Source organism: Emys orbicularis, chromosome 23, assembly GCF_028017835.1.
Source record: "Emys orbicularis isolate rEmyOrb1 chromosome 23, rEmyOrb1.hap1, whole genome shotgun sequence".
Lineage (NCBI taxonomy): Eukaryota > Metazoa > Chordata > Testudines > Emydidae > Emys > Emys orbicularis.
Window position 1 is genome coordinate 5517122 of NC_088705.1, and position 20100 is coordinate 5537221.

At 46.7% G+C, this 20100-nt stretch overlaps 1 protein-coding gene across 2 annotated transcripts in view; it reads left to right on the forward strand.

The window, feature by feature from the left end:
* Positions 1-20100, forward strand: part of CSMD2 (CUB and Sushi multiple domains 2) — a 518793-nt gene that overhangs the window by 425305 nt on the left and 73388 nt on the right. For both annotated transcript variants that reach the window (XM_065421846.1, XM_065421845.1), the window contains exons 39-43: positions 550-666; positions 2375-2584; positions 4924-5112; positions 9996-10173; positions 12139-12284. In XM_065421846.1, the coding sequence (XP_065277918.1) occupies positions 550-666; positions 2375-2584; positions 4924-5112; positions 9996-10173; positions 12139-12284 (840 nt within the window). The remainder of the gene's footprint in view (positions 1-549; positions 667-2374; positions 2585-4923; positions 5113-9995; positions 10174-12138; positions 12285-20100) is intronic.

Genomic DNA, 20100 nt, shown 5'->3' on the forward strand with positions numbered 1-20100 from the left:
ACTGGCCTTTGTAGAGGTTTCATTTGAGCCAACTGCATATACGCATTGTTCTGTATTTATAATTGTCCAGAGTTTGCTAAATATCATACCAATGGTTCCACCTTGATTTGGATCAAACGGAGGCACTCAGAATCAACGTAAGGACTAGACAGATAGATTTCTTAGCTGTATTTTGTGCCTTATTTAAGAAAATGAAATAGTTACCGCCCGCAGGCCCCATTGGGCTTGATATTGCATGGTAACAGACGCCCCCTGCTTCTAACACCTTACAACCTAAGGTCCCAATGCTGTGGCCAGAGCTGCTCAGAGGTATGGATCCAGTCACAGGATAAGAGCTTTAATAGGTCAGACACAGAGTGCAGGAAAAACATGCAACATACTAGTGGGGTGATCAGGGTGATGGTTGGCAAATATCATGTTAGTTCCATGGTGAATTTTTCTTCTTTTCCATAAAATAAATGGATGGCTGCGGCTGTATCCCTGTGTAAATGGTAAGTGACCTTTCCGCAGATCCTTTCCATTAACATCAGGCCCTTGTCAATCTTACAGCCCAATGTGGTGGGACCGCAGAAGAGATGGAAGGAGTGATCTTGAGTCCTGGGTTCCCAGGAAACTACCCCAGTAACATGGACTGCAGCTGGAGGATCTCTCTGCCCGTAGGGTTCGGTAAGGCTGCCGCTTCTTCAGACCAACACTGTTGCTTCTGGGTGCCTATTTCTGCTTGTGGCCTATGTGATGGTAGGCACTCAGGGGTTAATCTGGAAGGTCTCTGCAAATACCGCTGATTCTCTGGGTCACTTCTGAGTTTTCTGGACTGAAGCTTTCCCCCTTGTTGTAATCACGCATGCCTCTGTATGTTGGGGTGCAGTCAGGAATGCAACAGCCTTGCCTCCCCCAGCACCCCAGCTGGCCACCCGGATCATGGCTCGGTCACACACCACAGCATGCGGAAAGGGGGAGAGATTTGCCTGGTGCTCCCCTTCCTCATAGCACATCTGCTCAGGACCCAGTCACAATCCAGCCGCAAACAGTGCAGCGCAGGAACTCCAGCGGCACTGGGCCATTCGCTTGAGAAGCGTCCCTTATCGAACAACTGGAAGCCAGCTGAGTTGTTTAAAGGGCAAATCAAGATACAATTAGATCATGGTCTCCCCCTAAGCAGCGCCTGAATGCTAAATTCTCACACTCTCTGTGCAAGATGGGAGCGTGTGTCTGACTCGTTTCTGTCAGAAACCTGGTCTTCACAAGGCAGTGGAAGTGGTGATCTGGTCCCCATGCTGAACTTATCCCTGAGAGAGCATTAGTCTGAGTCAGTGGTTCTCAACCTGCGGCCCAATCAGCACAGAGCTGCGGCCCATGTGGCATCCTCTGGGCCATATAGGTAGTATTGGACGCAGCCCATAAAACACATTCTAGGCCATATATGCAGCCCACAATGGTAAATAGGTTGAGAACTACTAGGAACAGATGGACTCCTCTCTCTGGATGGATGGAGGTAAGGTAAGGCGTGAGCCTATTTCATGATGTGTGTGGCTGGAGGTTTGGACATAAAGGGTCTGTCTACACTGTCCACTAAGCCATGTTTGTGAGACTCGGGCTTGTGGACTCACTGTTTCCCTGCCCATGCTTGAGCGTCCAGGCTGCTTTGTAAATCTGGGTTTGCAATTGCTGGACCCGGGTCTTTCAGCTGTGCTAACACGTCCATACTGCACTGCTCAGACCTTCTGACCTGGGTCTACAGCATGACCTGCATCCACACTACAAAGTGACAGGGCGTGGACCCGAGTCACAGCTGGACCCAGGCTCTCACCCATCCAGCTAGCTGGATCCTAGGACCCAGGTCCTGAGTGCTGACCCGAGTCAGATGGATTTGTGTGAGGTTGGGCTCACAACTGGGTCAGAGCCTGAGCCTAGTGTACAATGTAGACATACCCAAAGGGCCTATGTTCTTAAGCAATGGTTCCCACTGAAACAGTGGGGTGAATGATTTTTAAAAAGAGTACGAATGTTCAACGCTCCAGCACTCAACTGCTGAGTGTCCACTTTGCCTACTGTGTCGCAGCACTCCACTGAATAACAGGAATGAAAGAGCTTAGCTGGTACAGTCAGTACAGCAGGTGCTTTCTGTCTGGACGTACCTGGGACATTCAACAGCACAGCAAATGTATTCTACCTGCGTATAAACAGGTTCCTTCAGTCCACCTGCATGCACCTGGTACATCCACCACCAGGCTCATTGTGGCATCAGACACTTGCTGAATATAGTTCCAGGTCCTGCTGCTTGACCCATCGGTATTTGCCGATTTCCGAACTAGCAGACTGGCTTGACCGTTGCATTCATTTCTTCTCCTCTTCCTCCTCTTCTCCTTCTCAGGCGCCCACATCCAGTTTCTGAACTTCTCCACCGAGCCGAACCACGATTTCATTGAAATCCGGAATGGACCGTACGACACCAGTAACGTGATTGGCAGGTTCAGCGGCACTGAAATCCCGGGCTCCCTGCTGTCAACGTCACACGAGACCACCGTGTACTTCCACAGCGACCATTCACAAAACAAGCCAGGGTTTAAGCTGGAATACCAAGGTAACAAGGCCACCAAACAAGCAGGGAGGAAGAATTCTGTCCCCAGGGCTGGCAGTGGAGAGGGAACGGATGGAACAAGAGCTGCTCTTGTGTTGAATTAGTACCATGAGGACTTAATCCAAATGAGTGGAAAGGTGTTACATGAGATCCATACTTAATCCTAATAGCTGGGTTCCGTTCATCCTGCTGTCGCCTAAGGCAAATAACAAATGTTTCTGTAGTGCTTTGTAACAGTGAAATGCCTCAGAATTAATTCTGGCCAGACTGACTTTGATCTTGGCTCTCTAGACTGTCGTGTGCCATAAGAAGTAGTCCCCAATGGACATGATTTTGCTTTGGAATTTTGCAGGTGCTTGTCTTTCTAGCTCAAAAGTCAAGTTTGGATCCTGAAAGCTCCTCTCTGTTTCCTAGAGCTGCGATGCACTCTTGATTTGTGCTGAGATGGGTTGTGGAGAGGGGAACTGGGCATTTAAAAGAAAAGAGGTGCAGTAGTTTAACTGAATATTCATATGCCATGGCGCTGGGCATGGTTTGAGAATCTTAACAGAGAATGAGAGTGGGAGCAGAGAAATAAATTAGCACCAATTCAAAAGGAAACCCTGGCGTAAAGTTTCACAAGTGACCAGTGAATTTGAAGAGCCTCTGGTTTTGCATCCTCCGCTTGAGATCACCTTACAGGGAGTCCTGATTTTCAGGGGGATGGGGCTCAACTCTCTCAAAATCAAGCCCCATTTAAGGTGTCTTAAGTCAGGCACCTGAAAAATTGAGCACCCCAGATCCCTAGTCGCTGTTAAACATGTAGGCCCCTGAGCAGTGAATGCCTGTGAGTCTGTGAAACCCTCTGGGCAGGAGCTTTCTGGGCATTTCTTGTTGAAACTTCTCAGAGTGGATTTTCTGCTTTTGGAAGGCGCTGGGCTCCTTGATTCCCTGGATGCTGAGCTCCTTGGTTCATCCAGCTGCAGCATGGGCAACAGCAGTGCTGTTTCCCCTCACAATGTCCCTGTACCAATGTGCCTTTGGAGGGGTCGTCTCGCAGGGTGTTGAGTCTCATGGCTCATTCGCTTGTTGGCCTCTCTGCTGAGGGGCCATTGGTCATTGCAATACAAGAAGCCAAGGGCTGAGCAGACCAAAGAAGCAGATTTCCATGCATATCTGAGTCTGCAGTGCTGTCAATCCGGGGCGCTCATGAGGACTACATTTCTAAAAACACTTGGCCTTCTCTGCATCTCCATCCTTGGTGGATTCAAGCATTGAAGGGACAAGGTATCCTGCAGGGGAGCTGTGCGTCTTGTGACGAAGGAGATGAGGGTGGACTTTGATGTGCCGCAGCTGGGAGCCGAGTGAGCCTGCCACCACAGAAGAGAGGCAACCTAGGAGTGGAAAAGGCAGAGCGTATCTCTCTGTCCATGTGATGCAGCCAAAGGCTGGCAAAGGGCAGACTCCCCAGAAATAGCACTAAAAGCAGCTACTCAGACCTAATTGAAAACATTAATTTTCCCTCAGGTTTCCCGTGCGTGCACCATATAACTCATGCGCTGTTGTACGATTTAGGGGGGAAAAGCACAGTCCAAGGCACCATGGGTAATCTCATGGAAATTGCTATGGAAATTAGATCTGGCTGTGCTGATTAATAATAACTCATCGTGTCAGGCAGAGCATGTTAGCCCACTGCCAACCAGGCAGATTTCCCCCATTAGAAGCGAGCTCTGGGTTGACTCTGCAGATATAGGCCTCGCAGAGACAGGATAAACCAAAAGTGGGGCCCATTGCTGCCCCAAGTAGCAGGATTTTCTAATCACTATCGTTCAGAAGAACGTTTGGCTCTTTAAACCCTTTATAGAGTCACTACCAAAAAACCCAAACCAAACCAAAACCGCCAAGCATTGTGAAGAATCTAACGGTGGCATTCTGGCCCCACTGCAGTCAATGGCAAAATTCCCATTGAATTCAGTGGGGCCAGAATTTCACCTGAAATCCTTAATCATGCCAGGGGGTAGATTTTTAGGCGGGAATTGCCATACCGGATCAGACCACTTTTATATAGCTTCAAGCCCTTCTGGTCCTATGTCCAGCTATAAGGCAGGGAGAAAAGGGGTATTTACCACCATAGGACATGTATTTATCAAGGGATTTTTGTCCATCGGGGTGACATTTTGGCCGTCTGTCCCATGCCCCGTTTCCTCCTCCACCCATTATACCTCCATCCTCTAGAGCGACAACCAAGATATGGTGAGGACAGTGGCTCTAGCACTACGAAACCCTTGGCAGGAGGGAAAAATGACTCCAGCCTTTAGAGGAAAGCATGAAATACAGAACCTGTCTCCTTCTTGTATTTCCAGCCTACGAACTCCAAGAGTGTCCTGACCCTGAGCCTTTCGCGAATGGCATTGTGAGAGGAGCCGGTTACAATGTTGGCCAGTCTGTATCTTTTGAGTGTCTTCCTGGATACCAGCTGATTGGCCACCCGGTCCTGACGTGTCAGCACGGCACCAATAGGAACTGGGACCACCCACTGCCCAGGTGTGAAGGTACGACTTTATCGGGTCACCTTTGAACATCATGAGGATTTTCTGGGTAGCCCGAGGAGTCTGCTCAGTACTGGCTTCTTGTAACTTGCTTGCCTTGGGGATTGTGATGGATCAGCTGGGAGGAAGGAGGAAATGACATTGCCTTGGTATTTTGAATCCACCTTCTTTCTAGGTCAAAGCCCAGATTGCTGACTCAGGTTCATTCAAACTCGTATGCAGTCTGGCTTTGTTCCGATGCTGATTAGTGGGAAGGGAACAAGCTTGCAACAGCAGCTCAGTGATACTGGAGGATGCAGTAGAAGAGATAAAAATATGGTCTGCAGTTTCTTTATGTTTTATTCATGTGATCCTCGAGGGCATAGCTCTTCCTTTCCTAAGCCTTTGTGTAGCGTTGCTGTGCACTGTTTAACAGCGGCTTTGTCTCACCCCAGAGCCAGCTGCATTGCATCAGTGAACAAAGTTCTTATCGTTTGTACAGTCCGTGGCTCTTTACGTTTGTAAAACCTAAAGTGCTTTGTGATCCTATAGGGTGAAAGTTTCTCTGGAAACATAAGCTGCTGCTAGAGACAGGCCTGAGCTGTGGAGTACAGATACAGGTCTCGACCCTGGTAGTGTTTGGATCAGCGAGTTGGGGTCAGCCCACTTTGAGCGGTGTGGGCGAGTGGTGAAATTCACACCCAGACCTGGGTTCATCTTCCAAAGTTAGGGTGTGTTTGCATCTGGGGTTATGATTCAAGCCCATCTCTGGCTAGCAGCGTTTTATTCTTTGCTTGTTCCATTGCTGACTATCAATGGGAGTAGTGCTTGTGCAATAAGGCGGTATATGGCCCTGAGAAGAATATGCCTGTTGGGCCTGATTTTTGAAAGTGCTGAGCACTTAAAGCGCCCATTGTCAGAACCTCTGCGAACCAGGTCCATAGCGCCTGTCTTCCAAGGACAAAGGTGGGCTTCACAGATCTTAATTATCTAACCCTCTCAGCTCCACTGCCTTGTGTATTATCAATTCTATTGTACAGATGAGGAGCTGAAACACAAAGCATTCAAGTGACTTGCCAATGGTCACCCAGCAACTCAGTGGCAGAGACAAAAATTAGAACCCAGCTCTCATCAATTCTTAATCTCTCCAGGGACAGTGGCTCCACATTGTAAATGCATTGATTTGTCTTCTCTGCAAGCTCCCCACAGAGCACATTTCCCTGAGCGCTGTCACGTGGCAACTTCAGAATCTGTGCTCCCTGCTTACGCTAAGAAACCATCATCATTTTGTTGATTTATTAACCCCTGAGAAATTACTGCCAGCTCTTGGACAGGTTTATGGCCGCACATGGCCAGCATTCTCTGCCTGGTTTTCTTTCTATTTTTTTTTAACTTTTCCTCCTTTCCCAGCCTGCTATTTCATGCTGACATTGAGCCTGATTAGAGCAGTGTTTTATTGTTCTAAATAAGTTTTGCCTTTTTCCCATTCAAACACCTATCAAAGTCAGAACTTTATGATGTGTCAGAGCAGCTAAATAAATAAGGTAAAGAACTGGGGCTATGATCAGCTCCGCGCTTTGGGTTTGCAACACCCAGTGCTGTGCTGAAGTAAATTTAATCACCACCACTGTGCGGAGCCCTTGCTGAGAAAAGACCCTTGCAGCTCTTGGGCTTCAGTGGTAGGATTGTGTCAATGTGCAGTCTGGTCTCCCTTGCGCAGCGACTGCTGCATCACTGAAATGCTGCTGAATCTTTCCCTGCTGGAGGTGGAATTCTTTAATGATCTTAGCAAGAATCTCCGTTTGCAAGACCTGTGTCTGCAGCTGTGGTTTCAGGGTGTTAGCCGGAGCGAATGGCTCGGTGTTCTTGACATCCAGTCTGAAATGTATCAGAGGGGTAGCCGTGTTAGTCTGGATCTGTAAAAAGCAACAAAGAGTCCTGTGGCACCTTATAGACTAACAGACGTATTGGAGCATAAGCTTTCATGGGTGAATACCCACTTCGTCAGACGCATGTGGTGGAAATTTCCAGAGGCAGGTATAAATATGCAGACCAGAATCAGTCTGGAGATAACAAGGTCAGTTCAATCAGGGAGGATGAGGCCCTCTTCTAGCAGTTGAGGTGTGAAAACCAAGGGAGGAGAAACTGCTTTTGTAGTGGGCTAGCCATTCACAGTCTTTGTTTAATCCTGAGCTGATGGTGTCAAATTTGCAAATGAACTGAAGCTCAGCAGTTTCTCTTTGGAGTCTGGTCCTGAAGTTTTTTTGCTGCAGGATGGCTACCTTTAAATCTGCTATTGTGTGTCCAGGGAGATTGAAGTGTTCTCCTACAGGGTTTTGTATATTGCCATTCCTAATATCTGACTTGTGTCCATTAATCCTCTTACGTAGGGATTGTCCAGTTTGGCCGATGTACATAGCAGAGGGGCATTGCTGGCACATGATGGTGTATATTACATTGGTGGACGTGCAGGTGAATGAACCGGTGATGTTGTGGCTGATCTGGTTAGGTCCTGTGATGGTATTTGTGGTGTAAATATGTGGGCAGAGTTGGCATCGAGGTTTGTTACATGGATTGGTTCCTGAGTTAGAGTTACTATGGTGCGGTGTGTGGTTGTTGGTGAGAATATGCTTAAGGTCTGAAATGTGTAGTTTCTCTGTTCAAGGCTATCTTGGCCTTTCATCAGTCCAAGAGAGAGAGATTGAGTTATGTGCAGTTTACTGTAGCAGGGTCTTTTATATAAAACCTTAGGAAGTGCAAGATTCCCCCCGTAAGCAGGATGGCTTGTACCAGTTGCTCCCAAACTTGCCTTGTACTGCGGGGGCTGCGTTTGTTTTTCTCTTTTGAATCAAGACTCCTTCGCTCTAGAGGACATAAAACATAGAGGGCCACAACGTCAGCTGGTGTCAGTTGACTTCAATGGAGCTCTGGTGATACACACCCGCTGAAGATGTGGCTGAATATCCGCCCATTAGCACCCAGTCCTGTAAGGTGCTGCACACCCTCAATGCTCGTTGATTTCACTGTGCCTTGGAGGTAGCAGGAGCGAGCCCCTAAGGTATTTAAATAACCATTCTGCCCACATTTTCCATCCGGCCCTTTCTTTCATCCCTGCTTGCTTTCTTTAGCAAGAAGCCTGCTACACCACGAGAAAGGGAGTACAAAGCAATTGGCATATCCTGCAGTACTTCTAAATGTGATGCTTCAGGAGCCACATACTTAGGCGCAGTAAGAGGTGGTTAAGTACAGTTTGGGGGGGTGTTTTTGCTGAGGAGTCACTGGGCTGTTAGCACTATTAATATCATTGCAAATGCTCCCTTTCCAGATACTTTTTTTCTTAAACACATCCACCAATCGCTGTCTGTTTTTGCATAGAAGCTTCCCGTGAGTAATGGTTGCCCTAGTCCAACAATCTCCCCTTCCCGTGCAGGTCACAGCGGAAAGTCCATTTAACTGTAAGAGAAGTAGTGATTTTGAAATAAATCTGTATAGGCTGAGATTTCTAAAGCCACTGAAGGGATTCCGTTGGAAATCACTAGGTTGCACTGTTTTTATTACAGTTGAGAGGAATTGAGCATCCCAAGCTCCGAGGTGGTTTTGAAAATCTCATCCTTGTTATATAAGGTAAATGTGTGTGTGTGTGTGTGTGTACACGCACACTCTCACTTGGACTGCTCACGTGAATAGGCAAAGCGTGATTAGGCACTAAATACACAGGGCCTGCCTCGGATCTGATTTACACCGTTAATTGGAACTAACTCCCTTGAAGTCAATGGAGCGACTCCGGCATGACGCGCTGTGTGTAAGCAAGAGAATCAGGCGCACAAGGTGTGAGAGACAGTCCTGTCTGCAGGGGGCTAATCACGCTCTGCAAATCCACCAAGGCTGTTCCAAGCAGATTGGAAAAGGTTCTGCACCAGAAATCTTGCGTCCTAGAGAGGCAGCATGATGCAGTGGGTAAAACCTAGATGTGGGACTCAGGAAGCCTGGGGTCTGTTCCCTGTCTGCCACTCATCTGCCGTGTGTCTCTAGGCAGGTCACATCACCTCTCTGTTTCCCCTCCCATTCTTTGTTTGTCTCCGGCACAGTGGGCCCCAGATCTCAATCAGGGCATGTAGGTGCTGCTGGCATGCAAATAACAACTACTAATAATCCCCACCCCTGCTCTCAGATCCGCTCTCTAAAACACCAGCTGTCCGGCAGTTCTGGCCCAGGTCGTGGCATATTTATGGTTGGGTAGCTTTGCCCACTGACGGGTTTAGGAGCATGCTGTTCCCCCATGAGTACACATGGCTGGAGAGCCCTAGTCCCTGTATTGGAGCGTGGGGTGTGGTTTCTCAGCGCACCTTGCTGTCAACTGGGTACCAAAAGCCTCTAATTGTTTCTGCCCAGCCCCGAAGCACTAAGCAGGGTTTACTGTTAACAGGTTGGAGCTGAAAAGTTTGGGACAGGATCCACAGATTCCTAGCGTGCACATTGGGTTGGATCCATCTATAATCAGAACCACTGTCTTGTCTAGCTGCTCTATCTCTGTCCTCTCGTGTATTTGTTGAGACCAGTCACTGCAGCCCCTCAGTGCTGGCTTATTCCCTGTTGACACTGTGCAAAAGAAATGGAGTTCAAATCTTGCCTTTATCTTGAACCCTCTGGGCTAACGGGAGCTGGGAGCTATAGTTAGACATCGGGATCAGCCTCTGACTCTCGGATCACTCCTGAATCATCCTCTGGGGCTGAGGAGCAGATCAGCATCGTTGGGCACAGGAGTGAGCGGTGCATCCATCTCTGCTCAATTGGAGGGAGGAGGTTCACAGCAGGGGAAGGAAGGGAGGGTAGGCGAACGGGGCAGGGGATCCAGGAGGGGTTTGTTAATTGTATTTGTGTTTTTCTTTGTTATTAATGACGTGCAGTCCCATGCGGAGGAAATATCACCACCCAGAACGGCACGGTCTACTCCCCGGGGTTCCCCAACCAGTACCCCAATTCCCAGGACTGCACCTGGCTCATCACGGTGCCTGCAGGGTATGGGATTCATCTCAACTTTACACTGCTGCAAACGGAGCCCTACAATGACTTCATCACCATCTGGTGGGTGCCTCGGCGGGCGCGTGAGAGCTGACTTCGTCGGTCAGTCGGTCTGTCTGTCTGCCTGATCTGTAGGGATTTGAGCCCCGGTTCAGCAAAGCACTCACGCACGGGAATAGTTCCATTGACTTCAATGGCGTTATTCATGCACTTGAGTGCTTTGCTGGACTGGACCATTATAAAGCATTCGGGGGGGAAAGGGGTGGAGAGAAGAATGCTTCTGGAGGGGTTTGGAATATAGCTAGGAGTGATGGGAATTTGGCCTAGTAAGTATCAGCTCAGTGTCTGATAGGCCCTTTCTCCATAGAGCCATGTGTTGTGCTGGCTTAGGGGAATGGACAAGATGAGCTGAGAGATCTTCTCTAAACTTAGCTTCTGTGATCTTAACCTAAAACTTAGGCTGGATTTCAAATGAAAAGTCCCCAGAGGGAATGAGACTGAACATGGGCTGGTTTCCTAAAGGAACTGGTGGAAACCCCCTTCATTTGGGACTGGACAAAGATCTGTAGATGGCTCCTCAGCCGATGTACATTGGCCGTAGCTCCAGTGACTTTGAGTTCTCACCATCCTTTTCCCATTGACTTCATTGGAGTTATGCCGTTTACAGCAACCGAAGATTTGGCCCCTGGAGGATAAATACTGTCTAAGGACTGAGTGGCAATGGGTCTTTCCGAGCCCTAATTCTGTGATCACTGCCTGTTCAAAAACAAAGAAATCAAACCCATGCTGTGCGCAGTTTAAACAAATGCCGCCCTCATGCGTCCAGTCTGACCCAATTACTCTCTCTAGATGCTGCATCTCTGCTGGGGGCAACTGCAGGACATCATCCCAGCTGAGACTGGACATTATTAGGTTACAGGTCCCTCCTCCTCCTGCTGGATTCTCTCCTCAGCCCGGCCCTTCATCTCTGCAATGCTCTGCTGAAGGGAATAAGAGAAAATCTCTTGACAGAGGATACTTTTATGAATGGCAAACGGGGTCTTTACCTCAAGCTGAATTTAGATGAAATGAATCTGGTTCAAACTAGCATAATAGGAATTGCCTTTCGCTTCAGATTTCCCCAGCAGACGTTTTCCCAGGCTTGTTTATTCCTTGGCAGAACGACTTTGTGGTACTAGATAGATATAGAACAGGGGGGAAATACAACATTTGCTGATGTCCTCTTTAGCTTTTGCTTTGTCATCAGACATAAGTAGCTGTGCAATCCAAAGGGAAATCACAGAACGCTTTCACTCAGAGTGAGGGCACAGCGTGGCTTCAGGAATGGACAGCTGGGTTCAAACACAAGCGCCCAGAGATCGGGAGCCAGGTCTTTAGCTGGTGTAAATGGGCGTAACTCCACCAAAGTCAGTGTAGCTAGGCTGATTTACATCAGCTGAGAATTTGGCTCCAGGAGCATGGCAGGGTAGGATCTTCATCTCCCCTTAGGATAGGGAAGGAGAAGTAATGCACGGCACGTCAATAACTCCACCCACATTGGTCCATCGAGGGGGGCACATGGGGCCAAACTTCCTAAAGAGCTCAGAGCTACATTTTGAAGTGCTCAGTGCCCACTGCTGGAGCTGGACATTCAAAGGAGCTCAGCATCCACTCTGCACCAAAGTGCAGAGCTCTTTGGACCATCTGGCCTTAATTCTCCAAAGGCAGGTGATGAAAGTTCAGAAGGCAGAGATGAACCCTCTCTTCAGAAGCAGATTACTGGTTACATCTGGAGTCCCCATTGCCTGCAATTATATGGGCCAACCTGGGAAGAATCCACTTGTACCACTCTGGAAGTGAAGTTATTGGCTGCCAAAGGAGTAATGGGAAACCTAATGTCGCAGCTTGGGGTGGTGACAAGAAAGATAGGGCAGGAAAGAACAGGAGGTTGTGTGTATGTGTGCATTGGAGTGCCAAGAGGCTGATCCCACCCTGGGATAACAGGGAAAGGTGTAATGTGGTTGTGTTCTTTCTGACTTGTGCTTTCAGGGATGGACCACAGCAAACAGCCCCACAGCTGGGCATGTTCACGGGGAACTCAGTGAAGAAATCTGCCCAAAGCTCCTCCAACCAGATCCTGATGAAATTCCACAGTGACGCAGCCAACGGAGGGATCTTTGCTATCTATTTCTATGGTCTGTATTGCTCATTGAGTAGTCTGTGTTTTAATTTCTTGCCCCACGATTTTGTTGCATGTAGAGGGGTCTGAGCCAGTTGTGGGTCATCAGGAGGAAGAATAATGCTCATGAAAGGGATATATTTAGAGTGCAAGATACAGAAAATACCCTGCTGCTTGAAGCACCATCTCTCAGATGAGACCTATCATGAAGGGTCTGTCTCTCAGAGAGTTGAGACCTGCAGTCTCTGTGCAATTTTGCATGTGCAAATGCCTGCCTTATGCACACACTTATAATTGCACATGCGAAGTAGGCATGCGTACGCCATGCAGAAGTAGAAATATATCAGCAACTTCTTGATAATCAGAACACAAATCAAACTCCTGCAAACTAGCAGCTGTGATATCTCACAAGGTGACAGCTATTAATACTGCTCTCCTTGGTAAATTCTATTTCGTGTAAATCCATTTTGTTCCCTAACGTTCCCACTTCTTGCAATTTCAGTTGGATATGGTGCTATTCTTCCAATCCCATGCTAAACTGCTTGGGTAGCCTTGCTGTGCTCTGTTAAACCACAGTCACGTTCCAGCCCAAAGGTGGCTTCATTTCTCAGTGAGAGAAATGATTCCTTAAATTATTTGGGGATTCTTCGGTCTGAGTGAGGCGCATGCTCGAGAAATGTTAGGTAGGACGCTGTAAATAAGAGCATTTTTACCCCATCACTAAACAAGAGTCCAACTTTAAATTGGATTAGCAAACAAGAACCTATGACAATTCTGGGATTTCAGAAAATGTGAACAGGACCTTCCACTCACTACAATAATTCACTTGTAACAACTGCAACAAAGACTAATATCAGTTACATGCCAGTCTGTACAGAACACCAAATGTTATGTCTGATAATGGAAAGGCCAGTATTACATGGCCAGGCTAAGTTTAAAGAATCTTTGCTAGGCTTCTGGGGGAATTGCTTGATTACTGCAAAACACAATAAGGTGTGTATTAATACACAAGGGATGTGTGTATAACAGTAATGCAAAAAAAACCCACAGAAAATCTAACAATGGAAGGGAGCAGTACATAAATCCTACTGCAAGTCAATTGACACTTCTTTTACTGGGAGTTAGAGACCAGAGTTACTATAGTGAAAGCCCACCAGAATATATTTATATTCACGCTTTATATTAAAGTTATTTTTCTGAATGTTCTTTATGATCTAAAGAGAAGTACTGTACAAGAGTCAGGTATTGTTATTAAATGTCCTGCATCTCGGCAGGGAGTTAGACTAGATGACCCTTGTGGTCCCTTTCAACCCTATAATGTTATAAAGGACTAGTAAGTGATTAATAAGATGTCATAAGCATTTGAGCCCTGCATCCGACCTGAACCCACCCTAACCCGACTATAAGCGTCGGGTGTGAGTCGGTTGGGAAAACAACCAGACCCGCTCGGGTCAGCTCGGCTCCTTTCCTGCTGCCCGTGGGGTTGATGTGGGGGCGCTGTGTGTGTGAGTGTGCACAGTGAGTGTGCCAAGGAGTCCCAACACGGCTCACTTTGCAGCACACGCACAGCACAGCAGTGGCAGCAGCCGGCAGAAGCAGGGCACACAGGGGAGGACGGCCGACCCCATGGGCAGCAGGCAGCCATGCCGCTGACCCAGGTTCAGGGACCAGAGTCAGGGGTCGATCAGGTTGGAAAATGACTCTGCCCTCTCGGATCAGGTCGGGTGGGCTTGGCTCCGGGTCAGGCCTAATAATTAGGCCCAAGCAGACGTCTAAGGAGCATGTTCTAGTCATGAGTAGTATGTATATAAGCACCTCAGCAGAAGATGGTTATAAGCAGGCTTGGCAGGATTAGACTTTTATCGGTAAATGTCACTAAATGTCGATTTCACCGCACACAGATGAAAAAATATTTTGATAATAATTGAAGTTTACAGTTGGGCAAAGTAAGAAAAATCCCGCTCAAGAACTTATTAGAGTTTGATTTAAGGATATTTGCTTTGTATATTTTGCCATGTGAGGTTGGCTATTTGTGTTTTAATGGTTGTCAAGCATTAACTCTTTGAATCTCAGCATCTGCTGTCCTTAAATAACTAGTGTCTAGCCCCACATCATCTGACCCCTCCTCATAATTTCCCATCATTGCGAAAATTTAAATTGATACGAATCAGAAGAAAATCTTAACGCCCATATTGCACAATAGTGAATATTTAAATTGATAAAAATCAAATTGTGCAAAGCCTAGTTATAAACTGTGGCTAAAAACTTCATTGATTGAGCTGGTTAAAAAATGTAAAAAAAAAAAGCGCACAAATTTCATCCGTTATTTTTTCATAGAAATTTCAGTGAGGATTTTCATTTTTTTAAAAATGACCTATCAGAAATCATCTGCAGCTGTGTTCATTAACGTTGAGTTGAGGTTGCTTAGATTACATATCCCACCAAAGCTAACCAGAAAACAACCAGGAAATAAGCAGCTGAATCATCCGATATTCATTCCACTCATCTGATCCCCCGTTTCAGCCTCAGGCCACCTTCCTTCTACCAACTCATGCCTTCACCCTCATCTCGGGTGACCAGACGTCCCGATAAAATTGGGACCGTCCCAATATTTAGGCGTTTGTCCCGCGTCCCAACCGATGTTCGGTCGGGATGCAATTTGTCACGATATTTCGCGGTACTCGGTTTTTGGTTTTGTTTTTTTTTTTGCTCCGCCGTCCGCACTCCCCCCCTTTTTTTTCTCCGCTGGCAAACCCCCCTCCCGATATTTTCTTCCTCTCATCTGGTCACCCTACCCTCATCCTGAGCAACCAACTTCCACAAAGTATTTAAAGATTGATTGCCAGCTGTTTAGCCCTCCCCAAATCATTCCGTTCCAATGGTAATCTTCATCCTGGTGTGGGGGGGAGGCACACAGCCTGGGTTCTGTTTAATGCTCTGCAACCGTCTCTCTTGGGGACTGAATACTGTTACTATTAATGTCTAGGCACAGCTCTGCAGTGTTTCTTCTCTGTGCATACAGCATGATAAAAAGACATAGGGTCAGATTCTGCTCTGTTCTGCTCAAGCTTTGTATACTTCAGTGGATAAATTACACATGGTACAACAGAAAATTTGCACACAGGTGGCTCCCTGATTGACCAAAGTGGGTGGATTCATTGACAGTGCCTACCATATGCCAGTGTAAGTCCACTGAGTTCCATAGAGTTTCCCCTGGATCTGCCACAATGTAACTCTTTGTGCATGCACAGGCTACTTAGATCGGGCACACAAGACATCCCATTAAATATCTTCCCCAATGCAATGATGAGCATCATCCGCTTACGGGAACCACCCCCCTTTAAACACCTATAGGGAAGCATCTCCTGGAAAAGGAGTGATTCGGGGAGGCTGAAAGGTTGGCAGCATCCCTTGAAACTTGATGATGTTGCACCTATTATTATTATTTATTTCTTATTTCTGGTAGCAGCCCAAGAACCTGATGTGTGAATGTGATGGGGAAGGGTGTTTATGGCACCGTAACTCAAGGTGGGTCTCAGTGGTGTTTCAAAGACACAGGCTGCACTTTGTTGTGGTGCAGGCACATCAGGGTGCTTTCAGAGGAAGGTTTATCAGTGCGGTGTTATCCAGATGCTGAAACCGTCGTAATCATGGCCCTGTATTGAAATGTAGCCCATTAAGGAATAGAGATTGATGCTCCAATTGCTAGGTTCTCTCTCCACTTAAATAGATGCTGTCAAGCATTTTAAAATAGCATTTAATTTAATTTTTGTCTGGGTTTTTTTTTTTATTCTCCACTGTCAAACATCCATTTTAAGCTTGCAAATAGCATTTCTCTTTCTCTCTCCTAGGTGTATTGTTTGGATTTCCTCCTGGGTTTGTTTGTTTTTTTTATTTTATTCCACAATCAAGGGGATTAATTCAGCCGTGGACTCTGGAATCTTTATTCCACTCTGACATAAAAGAAAGGAAATTATTCTCTCTTTTACGGTCGCACCTAGAGCCGAGATCAGGGCTTCCTCCTGCTAGGTGCTGTGCATACCTAGTGAGAGGCAGTCCCTGCTCCAAAGTGTTCACAGTCTGTAGAGAGAAGACAGAGGTTGGGAGGGAAAACAGATGCAGAGAAATGTGCCCATGGTCACACAGCAGGTCAGTGGCTGTGCTGGGATTAGTACCTGGGATTTTTGAGTCCCACCACGGTGCCACCTCCTTAAAGGGGACCGCTGAGAGAAAGTGCTGAGTACCCAGACTCGGAAAATCAGGCCCCTTTATGGTGGCTCGAGTTGAGCTTCCCAAAATGGAATAATCAATCACTGTTGAAAATCTTGGCCTAAAGCCCAGTTTGCCACTTAGGGTGTGTCTACACTGCGATCACGGGGTGTGATTGCAGCTCTCTGGGCACACCTGAGCTAGCTTTAATGGCGCTGGCTTGGGTCCTGGAGCAGTGAAGTAGCTGCAGCACATACACTTCAGCGTGGGCTCACCTCCCGAGTTAAGCACCCAGGATTCCAGGCTTCCACCGCTTCCCTGCTCTGGTGCCCAAGTTGGTGTGTCCACCTGAGCCGCAATGACACTCCCCGATTGCAATACAGACATACCACTAGCGTGGAGTTTTATTTAAATGAAAATAAATCTTTGCAGAGATGCTTCTACCATTAAAGCAGTTGTCCAACCTTTGCTCTTTCTTCTGGGGCTTTTTCTCCCTCTCCTTGTTTTCTGTTGGCCATAATAAAGCACCTGTTGTTTATCCAGAGGCAGAGTGTCCGGAGGAGCAAAGGTTTGGAGTCTTCAAGCAACTGTTTATTTCTGGGAGCTTGACAAAATGGCTGATGGGAAATTCATTCCCGTTTCCTCCCCCTCCCTCCCTTTTATTCCTCCATGACCAAAGAAGCTTTGCAGGAGAAGAGACAGGTTCGGCAGTTAAACTGCCCAAATCTCTGGAACATGCATTGTTCTCCTGCTCATTAGCTCATCATTTCACTGTAACTTTTTGGTAAGTTGCAAAGAACTTCTATAGAAGGCATCTCAGAGAATTACAGATCTGACAGTTCCCTTTGATCTCCTCTGTTCAAGCTTAGCTCATTATGATGATGTCAGGATTTTTTTTTTCTTTTGCAAACGTTGGGCCATACACTGCCCTTAGGCGCTGCATGGGTAAAAATAAATCACCCTTTTCATCCAACTCTTTCCAAACATTTCATGAACATTAATTGAGCCTCACAACCTCTCTGGTGAAGTAGGGGAGGTTATTGTACCCCAAACGTATAGATGGGGAAACTGAGGCACAGAGAGGGGTGAGTGGGTGTCTAAAGTTAAGCAACTAAATCCTAATTTAAGCATCTAAATACATTATAATAAAGTCTTAGGAACATTGTTCTGCTGCTGCTGTTTCCACTAGCTTTGTAGAGTTAGTGAAAATTAGCTCCTCTCTAGTAGGTGGATCATCTACATCTGGGCTTAGCAGGCTGACACCAATTGCAGAGAAGTTTATGGTGGGTACGATAGAATAGGACTGAGCTCAGAAAATGCTTTCCAGGTCTTAAAGGTGCCACAGGACCCTCTGTTGCTTTTTCCAAGAAGAGTTACTCAGATCCAAAAGCAGATGTTTTAACCACGTTCACATTCCTTGTGTGTTCATCTCCATAGGGATTAGAGTGTGAAGCCATTATGAGCTCATCTGTTGGTGAGCAGCAAATTATTTTGCTCAAGTTCTAGAATATTTGCTGATAGTTCATTTCAGGCTGTATGTTCGATTGTAAAATTTGCTCTTTGTTGTGTTTGGCCAGGCTCATAAGTCAAACGGTATTGTTTTTGTTCCCTGACTGGATGGCTTCTTTATTTCACCAACACAGCACCAGCTGAGAAATGTATAATTAAACACCTGCTTCAAACCTGCACTATTGTTTTTTACATCACATACCAGGGAAGTTACACTGGGCACTGCAACCTGCATCTTTGATTTTAATATTCTCAATTGGAAGTTCAAACCAGCTGCATCCCAGGAATTATTTGCAAAATAAAATAATGAATAATTCCAAGTGACAGATCAGTGAATTTTGCGATCTTAGTTCAAGGACAGGGACCAAAGATGAAATTCTCAGAATAATTATTCATTGTGACAAGTATCAGGGGGTAGCCGTGTTAGTCTGTATCTACAAAAACAACAAGGAGTCTGGTGGCACCTTAAAGACTAACAGATTTATTTGGGCATAAGCTTTTGTGGGTAAAAACCTCACTTCTTCGGATGCATAGAGTGAGGTTTTTACCCACTTTCACTCTATGCATCCGAAGAAGTGAGGTTTTTACCCACGAAAGCTTATGCCCAAATAAATCTGTTAGTCTTTAAGGTGCCACCAGACTCCTTGTTGTTTTTATTCATTGTGAATTATTCACTTGGCTGCAGAGCAGAACAAGATTTCCACCCATCCTCGTTATTCCTGGATTGACCTAATCCGATTGAGGTTGTCCAGTCTCTTCCACTAAGTATCCCAGACTCCGTGGATGATCTCGTCACCTCCGCACACGAGTCACTCAGTAAACACCAGTCACCCTTCATCTGTCCACGAACGAAGCCCTCTACTCTTTCATACTAATAAAGAGCTTTCTTCCCAGTGACTTTGGGCATGGAGGGTTTGTAATGTGCTATTGAATGGCATTCTAGGCAGACCAAGACTGTTGAGGAAGATGTTCTTGTGAACAAATTGCTGCAACCAGCACCATATAGGGTTTCTTGTAGTCTTCACTCTCCTTCCATTCACCTGTTTCCTGGGCGGAGAAGTGCTGCATAGTGTGCTCTCCATGGTGCTGATTCTCAATACAGACACCATTCCAAGGACCTGAGAGAGACAAGGTGGGCAAGGGATCCTCTGCAATCATAGGACAATGGTGAGTTAGTAGACAGCAGGGTGTTTTAGAAATTGTTGTAATAGGCATAAAACAAGTCCATGGTTTTTTTTTTAGTGTCGTGCTGCCTATTAACTCTCCATTGTCCTATGACTGGAGAGGTGTTAACTGCCCACTTCATTTTAAGTGGTCTCCTACAATATGTGTGAACTCCTTATGCTTAACAATCTGTCCCACCTTATGTTTAGCTTGGGCATTCTGGTTACCTTATCCAGACCTGAGGAAGAGTTCCGTAAAGCTCATAAGCTTGTCCTTTCCACCAACAGAGGTGGGTCCAATAAAAGATATTACCTTGCCCTCCTTGCCTCTCTCATATCCTGGGACTAACATGGCTACAACAACACTGTAATAATACCTGGGGGCGTCTTGCATCTCCTCACCTGCCCTTTCTCAGAAGCCAGGTAGGTTGGACGGATGTTGGAATCCATTGGCTATTTCAGCACTGGCTCTGGCTGTAGCAGGCACTGAACAAATCTGGGATAATGTAGGGAGCCTGAGCCAGAACTGTACAGTCGTGATAATGGGGGATCACATACTGGGGAAGGACGGGGTCGATGATATTTTCATAAGGTGTTAAGTGTAAACTAAGGCTGAGCCATGGCCCCACCAAGAAAGAGGGAGGATGGTCCAGGGGTTACGGGGCTAGCCTGGGACTAGGGGGACATGGGTCCTGCTGCAATCTTCCTGTGGGACCTTCCACTAAATTTAGCATCTCTGTGCTTCAGTTCCCCATCTGTACAATGGGGACAATAGCACAGCCCTGCCTGCCGGAGGTGCTGTGAGGATGGAAGATTGTGAGTTGCTCAGGGTAATGGGGACCAGATAAGTAACTGAGATTGATACGGCTGGGTTCTCCACCCTTTTTCCATGCCGCAGGGTGGCAGTTTGTTTCAGAGAAGCAGATCCTTGCACCACACTGAGCTGTTGTT